Raw genomic sequence first — 15,901 nt, 5'->3', positions numbered from 1 at the left:
TCCAACTAGAAAGGCAAAAGTATCGTACCATACAACCTAATCTTTTGTGTAATATTTTTTTATGAAAAATAATATGGAGCGAAATCTTCTTCTTTGTCTCTGCCTTATCCCACTAAGAGGGGTCAGCATAGTGAATTTTTCTATTTCATTCTCTTCTATCAGCCGTCATCTCAACACTTGCTCCTCTCTCTCTCGTGGCCTAAAGGATAAGATGTCCGGTGCATTCGTATGTATTAGTTGTGCATCGGTGCTCGAATCCCGCCGGCCGGGTACCAATTTTTTCCAATTACTTAGTCTGGCCATAAATACTGTTACAAAGGAAAACAAAAAAAATCTATGGCAAATAACATTTATTACTTTTACAGTGTGTTAATTTAATACATACATATAAAACAATTTAAAGTATAAAAAGCTTATTCGAAGTGGTCTCCGTTGGCTGCAATACAGTCGTTTAAACGTTGAGACCAGTTATCAATAGAAGCACGCACTTTTTCCATGGGAAAATTTTTCACTGCCAATCGTATGGATTGTTTTAGGGACTCCAAATTATCATGGCGCTTAGAGCAAGCCGTACTCTCTAAAACTGACCATAAATCATAATCCAGCGGATTAAGATCGGGACTAGACGACGACCAGTCTTCAGCTCTAACGAAGTCCGAAACGTTCGTTTCCAACCAAGACTGCGTAGACCGAGCTTTATGATCTGGCGCCGAGTCTTGCTGGAAGGACCATTCTTGATTATTGAACATGGTTTGTTAAGAGGCTTCACTACCTTCTCAAGAATGGTATCTTGATACATTTGTGCCGATGTTTTGATACCTTTTTCATAAAAGTATGGCCCAGTCACTCCTTCATAGCTAATACCACACCAAACCATCACTGAAGTCGGATAGTGCCCACGTTGCACTCTGTCGACTGATTGGGAAGCTTCCTTAGAGCTTTGAGCATAAATACGGTCATTTTGTTTGTTAAAATGTTGCTCAATTGTAAAAAATTTCTCATCCGTAAACAAAACTTTTCTATGACCTACCTTTGCGTACCGCTTCAGTACCGGTAAAATGGGGCGATTAGGGATTGACAGGCGAATCGGGAAAAAACCGGGAAAATCTTTCGACGCTCAATATAAGTTTTATATTCGTTGCAAAATCTTCCATTTTTTGTAGTTTAATAGTAGAATGTTGAAAGTTCACAAAACAACTCTGAATATGCATGATAATAGCTGCTAACTTATAAAAAATCGCGTTTCAAATTAACTTCCTGTGGTGGTCATTATTTTAGTGCTAGAAACTTTGCTCTCTTTTATTTATTTGATAATAATAGAAGACGACTATGATTTATAAACGTTATTTAGTGTTTGAACCAGCATATATATTAAAGGTAAGTCTCAGTTGTTATTGGTTTTAATGTATTTGATTAAATAAAAATACATGTAAAAATCTGTTGTTTTTGGGGATATTGGGGACGTCTTAGGTACAAATAACAACGAAAAAGGGGTCAATTGGGATGAAAATACGTGAAATGGAAACGACCTAAGTATAAATAGGTACAGGTTTGTAGGGTTGTCTATGTAGTTATAACAATATTTTTTAAATTTGTTGGTAAAAATCTGGTTTATTCGAAGCGAAATTGGGAATAAGTCTTTATTTGAAATAGATAAGCAATTTAATATAAGTAAGTCGATTTTGCAGAGACATGTAACAAGATCAATAAAATCTCAAGGTGGACAAAAATGTCTAAGTAATACATAATAAAATATTTAATATTTGTTCAGAGTGGGGGTATTCATCTGATTAATCCATGGAATAACCGACACACCTAATCTCTTAACCCAGATAGAAATATCAGCACTGTCGATTGCACCTATAATTGAGGTGATGTCTGCCATGTACTTTTGTCAGTTTTTCAATTTTTTTTATTGATGATCACTTTGTTGGTGCAACTAAATAAATAAATAAATTAAAACTATATATAAAAATAAAAGTAGTGCCAACCCTAGGAAATTTCTCATTTCGTCCCAATTAACCGCAATTTTCGGGTAAATAGGGATTACACCTATTTTTGCATTTTTTGCTTAAACTGGAATGCTAGTTGCATAATTTTAAATTAGATAACAAAGATGCCCCCAAGACTCAATCATTTTGATCCTGATATAGCATTATATACATCAACAACTACCTTAAAATTGCTCATAAAGTTGGAATTTGTCCCTAATCGCCCCATTTTACGGTACTTGTTTTGATTTTACCACCCTATACTTTTTTAAATTATCAGTTAAGAAAAGACCAGACGTCTCTTATAGGCTGCAAGTCCTAAGTCATCTTTTAATTTTAAAAGATGACTTAGGACTAGAATAGCGTACATAGAATGCAGAAGATAGCACCTAGAACCATGTCCCATAAATATGCGACATGGTTCTAGGTGCTATCTTCATCTCCCGAGATAAAATCTTTTGCTTTCGGACAGGATTTCTTCGAATTCTTTCCCTTACTGCTTTGACCACCTTTTTTGTACAAAAACTACGTGGACGGCCAGATCTTTTTCTGTCACAAACAGAGGAGGTCTCATTGCACCTATTAATAGCTCGGTACACAAACATTTTACTAATACCAAGGGTATGGAGAGTTTTAAAAATTGCATTTGGCTCCATACCTACTTTGTGTAATGCAATCACAGCGATTCGGTTCTCTTTATCACCCCACTCCATTTTAATATCGCAAAATATTGTACAATGTATTGGCGCCAAAATGAGAAAACTCAATGAGCAATATATAAAAATGACAGATTCCAAATTAAAATGTAATATTTGGTTTATTTTTAATTGTAACAGTAAGTAATTAAATACACCACTAATAATAAATATAAAAAATTAAATTATATTTTTTTTCAATATAAATCAATTTTTATTAGAGATTATAGCTGAACCTCTTTTTATTAACTCGCCGTTTGTATTATTTACCTCCACGCTCAAAACGCTCTTTAATAATCCATTTCACTTGAGTTTACGACAGTAACTCATTGTAAAAATAAATATTTAAAAAAAAACATTTAAAAAAATTTTTTTTTTTTATTTGATTTGATAACGCTCACAAGCAAGTGGAACGGGAAAAATTGCGGTCGTGAGCGTGATCGTTGTGAACGCTTAGTGGAACGCACCCATGAACATTTATGCAGTGCCTGATATTTGATTGCACCACCAAATCTTTTTAATATTAAACTATCTTCGGCGCTCCTCGTTTTATTTTATTCAATAAACAATACCTACTACGCCTCCATGGTAGGCTATTTTAGACGCCCCACCAAAGCTGTTTATAATAGTAAAATATTGTAAATAAATAATAAAATAAATAACTGTAAATATTACCGGTTTCTGCCTATGTTTTCCAAACCAAACACTGCTGGAAGCCTAATTATGGATTTGTATCGCACCGACACAAATTGTCATTAAACAGCATGTGGGCGCAGCGTTCGAAAGTTTATTTTTCATTTAATCGTTATAACTTTTTAGTGGAATTTTGTCGTGCCTTGGTAGAAGTTACGAGGTACTAGTATGTAGGTATTAGTAGTAGGTAGGTATTAATGGTGACGAGCCAGATAGAAGGCAAACGTCCTCGAGGACGCAGTCCCACGAGATGGTCGGACCGAATTCGATTTTGTCTCATAGGTAAACTGAACTGAACATCAAGTTCCACGATGCCCTCCACGAAGCCAAGGAACGCAGCAGATGGTGGAAAATTGTGCATGAGAGAATGATGCAGTGAGGTAATGAGGAAAGCGACGCAATACAAGGAGGAGTAGGTATTACAATAGTTTTTTTGAGAAATGAGAATTGAGTTGATTGAAATAGACGATTGCTCGATTCGGCCGTTAAGAAAATCCAATTTGAAGGTAAAACTTAATAAAAGTATATTGAAAACATAAAATTATATTGAACATATTATTATAGAGAAAGAAATAACCAACGGATTTTATCTTTAACCAAAAATGAATTCTTGATGAATCAAATTGTAATATGAAATTTTTTTGCCAAATAGTACTGACGCACACAGCTCACCATTCAATTTGTGTTGTTTTGTTAGTGGTGTGAGCATTTAGACCACTTTTGTTCATTGTCCTTTAGTTTTGGGTCACGATAACAGTTTATGTTGTCGTGCTCTGAAAGATAAGACGCAACGTTTTTCCTTATTCTTTGGATGCACATAGATTATAATATCGCATCAAAAGATGCGACGATGTCAGCGTTCAAATCCAAGCACTCCAAAGCAGAGATCAATTTACCAAGTTGTTATCTGGGTTGTTAGGTAACTGAGTTTTCACGAAAGATCTGCATCACGAAACATGATAACTTCGGAATTTAATTAACGCGCACAAATATTTACTTAAGTATACTTTAAAATGGCAAGTGAAGTCTTTGTTAACACGATTTTATTAGCTTGGTGTACATAGGTTTGTTTGTGTGTAACGGAATCTTTGAACGTCGTTTTCAGCGATTTCAAGCCCTTTTTTTATTTTATTTTTTTATTGCTTAGATGGGTGAACGAGCTTACAGCTCACCTGGTGTTAAGTGGTTACCGGAGCCCATAGACATCTACAACGTAAATGCGCCACCCGCCTTGAAATATAAGTTCTAAGGTCTCAGTATAGTTACAACGGCTGCCCCACCCTTCAAACCGAAATGCATTACTGCTTCACGGTACTCACTAGAGGACTCACTAGAGGTCCTATCACTAGTAATACTACTGTTAGGTACCCATCAGACTATCTGACTACCCAATAACATGAAATTTTGCATAAGCAATTTTTTTGCATACGAAATTTTGCTGGTCTGATGACAATCCAATATTTTTTTAACTTCGCTCTAATATCTTGACCAATATCAACGGGATAAAAAATAATGCAGAGATTAACAATTAGTTTGGTGTTTTTTTTTTATTTGTATGCTACCTAAATTATTTACTTGGGGGATGATTTTCAGACAAAGTAAGAAAGTTCTAAGAAGTCTGGGGAAGGACGATGCCTGTGGTAAAATGTCACATTATCGCTTAGTATTGTATCAGTTAGTATCACTTGGTACTTTATGTACCCACCATCCTGTCCATTTTAACCAGTAACCCGTTTAAAGCAAATAACAAAATTATTTTTTTGTGATTGAAGGATTACTAGTAGCCCTGAGGCCATTCCAGTTTCACCAGGACAGGTGGGCGAGCAAAGGGTCGGCCAGGAGGGGTGAGATTTGCTAACAACTGCCCGAGCGCCTCCGAGGAGACCTAACAACTCAGAGCAACTGCTTCGCGAATGAATCTACTGCCGAATCGGAATCGCGGAATCGCGAAAATCCGGCGAGAAACTCAGCGGTTGATGCATGGGTTAGGTTGCACGTCGAGTTCTACGAGTACGGTTACCGGGGTCCCTAAGCCTGCTCCTAGTGTTAGAGCTGCAGACGTCTAATGCAAAGGTTATTGGATCTGATGGATCCGTAAGAACGTGACAAAATACGTTTGAGGATGTCGTTTTAAAATACAACGTAAACTTCGACCTCACGTCTCAAGGTGTGTGGTGGAGGTCACAATGTCTTGTCGTTCGAAGTGACTTATTGAAAGTTCAGTATAATTTACAAGAAAAAGATATATTGACAAGAAATATTGTCGGAGTACATACAGCACAGCAGCAATTAAATAAATTGGTCCAGTGGGCCGTGTGTGATTTGTCTCCGATTAATAATTATTGAAAATCCCAGTACATTTAAATTTATTTATTTTCGCAACTATTGAATATTACAGTACAAACACCACAAATACACCGTAAAAATAAATGTTATGTACATAGTGGTCTGAGAATTTAAGAGTTTATTGCCTATATATTTTCTTGATTAATATACAGGTACCTAATTAATTCTTCTCTGAATTGTGGTTATTGAATCAATCCTGTTGTGTCAACTTGTGTCAAAAGCTATATCCGTACATAATTGTCGATGTACATATTAATATGTGTCCTATGTCAATTGTCAACAGTAAAGTTTTATATTTAATTCTTATCAGTTAGAGATAAGGAAATTAACCACAAAAAAAAAATTATCTACCAATAGCTCGTTATCTAGGGTCTCGGTTTGTCTTATGTATCGAATCATATCTTTGGACATATATATCGTGATTGTGAGTTCAGTAACGTTGAGTTCGTGAGAAGGGCGAAACGAGTTTTTATATTCCGAGCAAGGAATACATTATTTGAACGTGAGATTGTAAAGACTGAAACTTAGTGCCAGAACCTGTTTAATTTTAGACTTCAATTGACGACTTGTTACTAATTATTAAAGGTAAGTTACAATTTGTAATGTGCTCCAAAATTACATTTCATAAGAAAGTAACTAAAGTAAATGCTACATATTTAAATTGCCATAGCAAAAACACTATCAGTTTAATTCTCAAACCACTGTACTGTCACTACTGTCAGTGTACAATTTATTGTGCAATTCTATAAACAGCATAGCATGGCAGGTCATATATCAATAGGAGACTGGTGAATGTGGTTCAACCCTATAAAACGGGTCTGTCATACCATGATACTTAAATTTTGAGGAGTATCCAAGCAACATACTAAGAATTTAGGTGGTTATGTCTATGAACTACATTTCAGTTAGCGTATTTTGTAATGTAAGCAAGAGCCCTCCCGAAACATAGCTACCCAACTCAGATCACAACTCACCGGTCACCTCAGGAAAGGAACTTGGTAACCTGATGTGTGAAACACAACATAATTGTTTTTCTTTGTTATACCATTATTTGCATTCTCCAGACTTTACTTACACAAATAACTCTTATACTCTAAAGGTGCCTCTCAGTTTTTTGTCACAGATGTCAGGATTGCTGGTTATAAAGATAAGTAGGTCAAATATAAAGTATTTGTGAGTCACGGTCCTGTATGGTAACTAGTACCAATAGACTATATGCCAACATATTGGTAGGTCAACAGATGGACAAGTAGCATAAGAACACAGGCCAGGTAGTGTAGGAAGGTAGTCAGATATTCGAAGAGGAGTATCGACTGTTAGGCTGTATTCAATAGGTTACGTAGACAGCAGAAACATAAAAAAAAAATACATCATTTATATATACTGCTATCACCACTCAGTAGGAACAGGGAAGATTGAATAATATTTTGAAGTAATCATTGACAAGGAATTTATTGATTAATATGTTCCAGCAAGAAAAAGATGGACAAACTAAAAACCAACTGGTTTACGGAATCATGCGATATGTGGCCTGGGGGTACTTTCTCATTCGAAGTCAAAGAAGTACTGCATACAGAAAAATCAAAATACCAGAATATCCAAGTTTTTGATACAACCAGTTTGGGGAAGGTTCTTGTCTTGGACGGAATCATACAATGCACTGAGAAAGATGAGTTTTCTTATCAGGTAAGACAAACTCTAGGTTTCTGTAACAACACAATCATACAAAAAAATTAATTTTATAGTCTATAAAGAAATATTTTTTTTAGGAAATGATATCATTTTTGCCTTTATGCTGCCACAAAAATCCAGAAAATGTACTCATAGTCGGTGGAGGTGATGGAGGTGTCGCAAGGGAAGTCGCAAAACATCCTCAAGTGAAACACATTGTTCTGGTAAATAGAAAGAGTTATTTCATTAACGTTGATGTCAGGAATTTGTCACAAAAGATATTCAAGCTACTTACAGTAATTCTAAATTTCAAACTGACTCCCATGTAATCTAATAATAAGTGCTATCAGTGTCTGTCACTGAAGGGTACTACTACCGAAGGTATGTTTTAGGAGAGACAAAAATTTAAGGTATAAAAATGGCTTATCCAAAAGGTTTGCTAAATAACCAAAGTTTATTAACTTATCAGTAAAGGTTTAAGTACTAGTTTTATATTTTTCTTCATATTTAAACCTTGTCTTCGATAACAATGTAAGGATGAAATCGTCGTGGCCTAAAGGATGAGACGTCCGGTGCATTCGTAGGTAGCGATGCACCAGTGTTCGAATCCCGCAGGCGGGTACCAATTTTTCTAATGAAATACGTACTTGACATAATAAATGTTCACGATTGACTTCCACGGTGAAGGAATAACATCGTGTAATAAAAATCGAACCCGCAAAATTACAATTTGCGTAATCACTAGTGGTAATACCTCTTGTGAGCCCGCACGGGTAGGTACCACCGCCCCGCCTATTTCTGCCGTGAAGCAGTAATGCGTTTCGGTTTGAAGGGTGAGGTAGCCGTTGTAACTATACTGAGGCCTTGGAACTTATATCTCAAGGTGGGTGGTGCATTTACGTTGTAGATGTCTATGGGCTCCAGTAACAACTTACCACCAGGTGGGCTGTGAGCTCGTCCACCCATCTAAGCAATAAAAAAAAGGATAATACAGAATAATGCGTCAGTTGGAAAAATCGTAAATAAAAAACTGCTTTAAATTAAGCTGCCACTATGTTGCTTTTATTAAAAATCGTCCATTAGTTCATAACAATATCGGATTTATACATATATTCAAATTAATTAATGTATTTGAGACAAAGACCTATCAATTCAAGTGAAGGTTAGATAAGACTTGTTCATTGCAAAGTCAAATATATTTAAATAAATTTAATTAAAGGATTGATGAGTCGTTTGATAAGTCGTAAGAAGTTTGGTTGGATAGATAGTTATTGTTCATTACATATATCTAATTAGTTATATACCTATCAGTTTATTTTAATATTAACACAGATAAACAAAACACCCATTTACAAAATAATGGTAACTGAACTCATTGCACATTTAAACATTAACATGAACATTTAAACTTAATGATAAAATTTATCTTTTGTTTATGGAATTTTTTTTTGTGCGATATGACATTGAAAATGTCACCCAATCGCTGGGACTCGTAAAGTCGAATATAGTATAATAAAGGGCCAGATTATAAGTTGGTGTTGATTTGTAAAGAAAGGTTATCGAAGTACATGGAACAATTTATCAGTGACATCTCTCAAACCTTTCATAACGTGTTATCGGAGCTTGGATAGAATATTTTATTTTATTCCTCAGCTTATTCAAGGCTAACGACATGGCGACAGTGGGATAAATGTTTTAATTAGGTAATTAATTTATCCACAATAGTCTGACTCCGCAATATCGCACATTGTTGCCGTAGAAGCATGAAAAAAAAACCGTAATTTTATCATTGAAATAGGTGTCCCTGTTTTAGACAGTACTAATATAAGATGAATATATTTTTAATTTCAGGTTGAAATTGATGACCGCGTAATTGAGTTATCAAAAAGGTACCTCCCGTTCATGGCGGTCGGTTTCGATAGTCCTAAGTTAACTCTTCATGTGGGTGACGGTTTTGAATTTATGAAGAACCATAGACAAGAGTTTGACGTCATTATCACGGACAGTAGCGACCCAGTCGGACCGGCCGTAAATTTATTTCAAGAGAACTACTTCTCTCTGATGAAGAGCGCTTTGAAACCTGACGGCATAGTTTGTTCGCAAGCCGGAACAATCTGGAATGATATAGAGCTCGTAACGAATACGTTGAATTTCTGCAAGAATCAGTTTCCGGCGGCCGCTTATTGTTACACGTCCGTGCCTACGTATCCTTCCGGTCAGATCGGATTTGTGATAGGTTCTCTGACAAAAGACATAAAATTTAATGAACCTCAATTGACGTTTACTAGAGACGAAGAGGAAGCTATGAATTTGCGTTACTACAACAGCGAAGTTCATAGAGCAGCGTTCGCGTTGCCAACCTTTGTAAAATATAAACTGGCTTGAATTGTTTTTTTTTTTTAATTTACACAACTGTGGTCTGACTATGAAGTACAAAAATGTTATTTTAAAATATGGACATTTAGAATATTATAATTGATAATTCTTGACTAATTCAATGGAACAAAATTGGCATTTTACTTATAATTCGATGTTGACCATAAAATTGCGTATTGCCATTTGTTTTCATACATTCCGTTACATTCCACTTTTTTTTAAATAATTTTAGTAGTAGTTTTGTACTGGAACTCTTTGCTGATTCCTCTTAAGCTCTCCAGCTATGAGCATTAGCTTAGCAGTGCTCAGAGCTATTAACTAATTCCTAAAACAGGTGGGAAACAATAAATTAAGGAAATATAGGTCTGAATTCATAATCATAAGATATAATCGCCTAAAATACGGAACACAAGTGCCTAAGCATGTACACCATTATACAAGAAAATGTATTCACTAAATATGCCTAAATAAAGGTACTTACTATAAAAAGGAGACTGGCAGCATTCTGTAGTAACAAGATGGCGTAGTTAAATAATATTTTTATATTATTGTTATATAAATAAGGGAAAACAGAAACGTGTAATAATTAAATGGTAACGTCATTAAGTGATTGCTCAATTTATAATTATTATGAAAACTAATTGTAAACGATTTATATTATTATACAATTTTACTGTTGTTGAAGGAATATTAAAGGCTTCTTTTTAACAAATTGTTTTTTTTTGGCTGTTTGAAATGTCAGTATAAAAAATCCGGTATATATCAGAATTTTGGTAACGAATTCAGTTATTATAACACTAAATTTTAACTTGATTTTTCTTTGTTACGGCAATATATTTGTACCACAGAAATAATTTTTTTAAAAATAAAAACAAAAGTAAATGTTGATATGAATAAAACGAACGCTATAAAAGCTATAATATCTAATAGCAAGTACTGGATAGGCGACAACCACCGCGAACCAGACGACATATCCAGTCCTTTATGTCGCGCTACGAGCTCTATGTTGAATAGGGCCGTTTCCATTGCCGGTTGAGGACGATCTCGCCAAAGACTTGTTAGTAATTTAGCTTTCTGACGTTTCCTGAAACATAAGCTGTGTTAACCAATGTCAGGGAAGGTGGTAAGTATAAAATGTCTTTCCCCAAACGAGGCTTGCGGAGAGTTCTCTGCGACTTGTCTGACGGCATATACCGACGGTGACCATTCACCATCAGAATGGCAACAAAAAAGTCGGCAACCTTGTCATTCAAAAGAGCCAAATAGCTAGTACACAATTTAAATTGATTCAAAGAGCCTTTTTTTTATAGTCTTGCGTTTCGAAAATGCAGGACATTATTGTAGTATTCCAGTAAGAAACATTTTGCGGAAGAGCCGTACCTGTGGAGTCAGACCTACATACGGCTAGCGAGCCGCAGGTTTTCGGTCACTGAACTAGGCAGCTCCACAATTAACCAATCGTGGATTTCGATTTGAGTCCGTCGACTCCATTTTTATGTTTTAAGCGCCATGCGCCAGCAGTATGCGGTCTGGGTCGACGCGATTTATTACGCATATAGCGCATGCTGTCGCATGTTCATTATTCTCACAAAAGAAAATAATATACTCACTCCTTAGACAAAACTAATAAGAGTTTATTATAGAACACGTCTTCTTCAATTTCCGTAAGACTTAGAACCTCGGCGACGCCAGCTTTCTGAGCATGGGCCGCGTTCCCGAACTGATCTCCGAGTATAGGAATAATGAGAGTCGGCACACTTGACGCGACTGCCTCCGTCAAGCTAAGTAGACCGCCGTGTGTGATAAATGCCAAGCAATTTTGCTGGTCTGAAAAGATAAATTTTTTTTTTATCGCTTAGATATCTGAACCAGACTGACCTTAGATGCACGTACGACCTGTGTGCTTAGTGCGAGGTTCTTAACATTCTCGATAGCGTAAAAGTTAAGCCAATTTTGTATGCAGTTGGAACAGCGCCCCTAGCGGCAAACGTAGGCAAATGATCGCATTCCATACAAATTTTTGTTAACTTTTACGCTATCGAGAACGTTAAAAAACTTTCACTATGCACACTGGTGTTAAGTAATTGCGGAATTCCATAAGCTTCACATTGTAAATGCCGCGTGCAACTTGCAGACTTCTAATATGTCTCAATTGTACCATTAATATGCTAATTACAATTTTTCCGGAATTGATTTTATTGATTTTTTAAAATCAATAAGCGTTAAGTACCTAAGTAGCTTATTAGAAAAATTGGCACCGCCCTTTGGTATTTGACAGTTGGGATGGTCGCTATAAATAATATATTTTTAAGATAGATGCAACGCTCGCTACGGGTATCGTCTTCTTTAGTTCACGGCGCTGGATCTTTGAGTGATTTGTATTTTTAATAGAAAGCAATATGAAACAATAGGATATGTGTGTATTTTTTGTTGCGTTATCTATTTCAATGTTATCGACGGGGAAAATATCTTGGACCGGAATGTTTATACATATGAATCACTTGTGTGGCAAGTTCGTATCGAACGCGAGTTCAGTGATATGGTTACAAATAATAGCCCACTGAATTTCTCGCTGGATCTTCTTAGTGGGTCGCGTTTCCGATCCGATGGTAGATTCGCGCGTAGTACTGCTCTTGCTAGGGTCAGTGTTAGCAACACTACCGGTTCGAGCCTCGTGAGCTCACCTACACGCTAGGGAGAAGCTGAAATAGCCTCTCAAGGCTACCAGCATAGGTAGGGGAAAAAAATCAGTACCAAAACTACTGAGCAAATTGAAAAATATAAAATAAAAACTTACTCAACAAATCGTACTGCGGCAACCATTTTTCAAATTTAACGTTCTTTGGTATTTTTATCGCGTCTGAGATATCGTCCTCCCATTTCCAAAATATCGTTTGTGGTAAACGAGCAAAAGCGTTGATTATGGCTTTCATTTGCTTTCGTGGTAACGAAGAACCCTTCACTAATGACCCGAAACTGAATATTATGAAGCCTTCTTCTGCATTCTCAACTAAAGTACGCAGGGGCTGAAATGTTCGTGTTTAAATAAAGTAGCTGTTAAAATTCACATTTAAGTTGGCTCCTATTGGCCCGTATGTAGATAAGTAGATTACCTACTAGGTACTTAGGTTCTAATGGTGTGCAAAAACGACAACCAACCAAATTTTGTCAATGTAAATTCGGCTAGTACCTATACAAAAAACTTTAGAATAAACAGTGCCGTGTCGTATTCGCAAAGTGAATCGTACCTACTTGTATCTGTTACTAAAGGTATTGGCAATTCATCATCATCATTATCATCATTCTCCTGCCCTACTCCCAGTCACCTAAGGTCGGCGCAACATGTTTTTTCCTTCCATACCTACTCCTCTATCATACGCCATTTTTTCGCTTACACATATGGCCTTTCACGAAATCCATTAATTTTTTATAGGTCTACTCTTCCTTTAGAGCAACATTAGGTATTGGCATTTGCGTTAAACAATTATTTTTTTACCCAATTTTAATTTCTTGTAACCATAAATAAATTATGATTGCACTTAAAAACAAAACTTATTTGATTCTTTTTTCCCTTTTTTCCTCCAGTTAAAAAAATAAACATGTCATACCGGATATACATATACATCGCACCTTTAGAATTTAAGTGGCTTAATGCAAATTTCTTATTTTTTGGTAAACTCCAAAAATGTAATTGAAGAATTGTTTGAATTTTTCGGTTTTAGTACTTTAAGAGTACTTTTATCATTTTCTGGACTAAAAGAGACTAGGTATACGCTGATAGAATACGTACATAACTATTTACAAGTCGTTCGAAGCATAAAACTCATTTTTTATTAAAAATTTTAGTCGGGCCACTTCAATTCTAAAGGTTCTACATATACATAATTAAAGTACTTAGAGCATTGTCTTAAGTTTTTGAGTTAAATTATTTTATTACCTCGTTCAGTTCTCTGATCGTCCTGTTATGTAGGTGGATACCGCCAATTTCTATTAAAGAAGGCGTAAGTTCCCTAATACCATTTATAGAAAAATGAGTGTTTACCAATACAGCACTGGAATTTTTACCCAAATCACTCAGCCTAGGCAGTTTCCTTTTCAATTTCTTTTCAATAATTTTCTGTTCTTCGCGCCAAATCGCATACTCAAACCACGTATTATAAAAATGTAAGGTAAACGTATTTATCAATCTTTCGAAGAACGTCATTTTTTCTGTGAACGGAAGAGTCATGCCAGGTATATAGGCGGGATTGTCTGGCGCTCCAGCCCTTGCCATGGTCCATGGCATCATACTACTCGAGATCAAACCTATAGAAGGGACATTATAGATATGTACCACACTTAGCAAGCAGTCACTGTTAAAATGTTCTATCAAAATTAGATCGTATTCGCCTTTTCCCGCCAGAAACTCCTCGAATACATCCGAATTGATTATTCTCTCGCAAATAAGAAGGTTCGATTTAGCTAAAGAAGTAACTATAGACATATGTCCGAAGTAATTCTCTAAGCCGAAATACTTTTGGGTTTTTAAATAAATCTCTTTTAGATCAAGCACTTCGACGTTAGGCGGAGCTAAATGCTGCAAGCTAACGTCACGACGGTTCGGTAGTGGAATCGTAGCCGGAAAGAAGGAAACAACTGTCAGGTGATGTCCACGGTTGATAAGCTCGTCCAGAATTGGTTCGAATACCATGTAATGACTTTTTCCAGGGTAAGGAAACAGACAGAGAATTTTGTAACTTTCCACTGAAGTTACAATTAAGAATAATATGAAAATCTTCATGACTCACACGCGTCGGACACTTAGCGACTGTCCGCTGTAGAGATTCAACGGCACTGAGATAGTACTAGTATTGCCGTTGTTTAGAGTCATATGGATATGACAATATGAAAAATATAAAGTCAGTCTGTTTCTCACAGCATACCTTTGTGAAAATATTTTTACAATTGCACAAGTAAAAAAAAATAAAAAACATAAAAGCGCTGTGATGCTCATATAAGAAGTAAGCTCAGACGGGGTAAGGGCGCCATATTTTTTGCATAGATGACTTTGATGCAAAAATTTTTTTTTAAATATTTATTTATCAGTATAGGTACATTTATTAAATTGACAAAATATGATATTTCGTAGCTGCAAGAAACGTCGATTCAATCAAATCAATCAATCAATCATCATTCTCATTCTCCTGCCCTTCTCCCGGTCACCTGCGGTCGGTGCAACATTGTGTCTCGAAGGCCAGTTTTACCAGTAGGTACAAGCGGGCGAGCACGGGCTCAGACAGGAGGGGTGGCATCTGCCAACAGCGACACAAAAGCCTCCAAAGGAGACCTAACAACTCAGGAGTAGCTGCTCCGCGAATGAAACTCCTACCGAATCGGAATCGAGACCCGGTGAGAAGATCCGGCGAGAAACTCAGCGGGCTGATGCATGGGCTAAGTTGCACATCGAGCTCATTGCCGGGTTCGACGAGTAGGGTTACGAGTAGGTTAGGTCCATAAGCCTGCACCTATTGTTAGCTGAAGGCGTATAATCTAACAGTTATTAAATCTGATGGATCCGTAAGGACGTGTAGAGATCCTGACGCCACGCATCAATCTATTCAGTTTTTAATTAAGCATAAAAAAAAAAACTTGAAGAATTGCAAGCAAAACTGCGCGCCAGAATTGTTTAGTCTATTTTTAGACAAAAATTACATGTTTAGGACCGGGAGCTGACATCAATTTGTAACCTACCACAGTATAGAACGGCATTGAAATAGATAATTCGATTATCGTTACGTTCTACAACAATGCGAAGCAGACCTGTATTCTAGTTTGTAGGGTAGAATTTGGAATGGAATTTTATATCTATACTATATAATATTATAAAGAGGAAAGATTTGTTTGTTTGTTTGTATTGAATAGACCCCGAAACTACTGAACTGATTTGAAAAATTCTTTCACTGTGTGGAAGCTACACTATACACCGAGTGACATAGGCTATAATCTTTTTTGAAAAAAAATAGGGATCCTTACTAGAATAATTCAATAATGTCAATCCAATAGAAGAAATCCAATAATGTAACCCAAGGAGTAAAAAAAATTACCTATAATATTCTTTAAATCGCGTGCCCTGCGAAAACTATTGATGAT

At 36.1% G+C, this 15,901-nt stretch overlaps 2 protein-coding genes across 2 annotated transcripts; one reads left to right on the top strand and one right to left on the bottom strand.

The window, feature by feature from the left end:
* The first annotated feature begins 5,046 nt into the window (after positions 1-5,046).
* On the top strand, positions 5,047-10,484 carry SpdS (Spermidine Synthase). Its single transcript, XM_028182161.2, has 4 exons — positions 5,047-6,310; positions 7,198-7,411; positions 7,495-7,620; positions 9,248-10,484. The coding sequence occupies exons 2-4, from the start codon at positions 7,208-7,210 to the stop codon at positions 9,779-9,781; spliced, it is 864 nt and encodes a 287-aa protein (XP_028037962.2). The 5' UTR covers positions 5,047-6,310; positions 7,198-7,207; the 3' UTR covers positions 9,782-10,484.
* LOC114248750 (UDP-glucosyltransferase 2) lies at positions 10,131-14,607 on the bottom strand. Its single transcript, XM_028182160.2, has 4 exons — positions 13,710-14,607; positions 12,570-12,798; positions 11,383-11,599; positions 10,131-10,856 (listed from the first exon to the last, which is right to left on the bottom strand). The coding sequence occupies exons 1-4, from the start codon at positions 14,550-14,552 to the stop codon at positions 10,577-10,579; spliced, it is 1,569 nt and encodes a 522-aa protein (XP_028037961.2). The 5' UTR covers positions 14,553-14,607; the 3' UTR covers positions 10,131-10,576.
* Positions 14,608-15,901: the final 1,294 nt, after the last annotated feature.

Source organism: Bombyx mandarina, chromosome 12, assembly GCF_030267445.1.
Source record: "Bombyx mandarina strain Sakado chromosome 12, ASM3026744v2".
Taxonomy (NCBI): Eukaryota; Metazoa; Arthropoda; class Insecta; order Lepidoptera; family Bombycidae; genus Bombyx; species Bombyx mandarina.
This window is presented reverse-complemented; position numbering and strand designations above follow the sequence as displayed.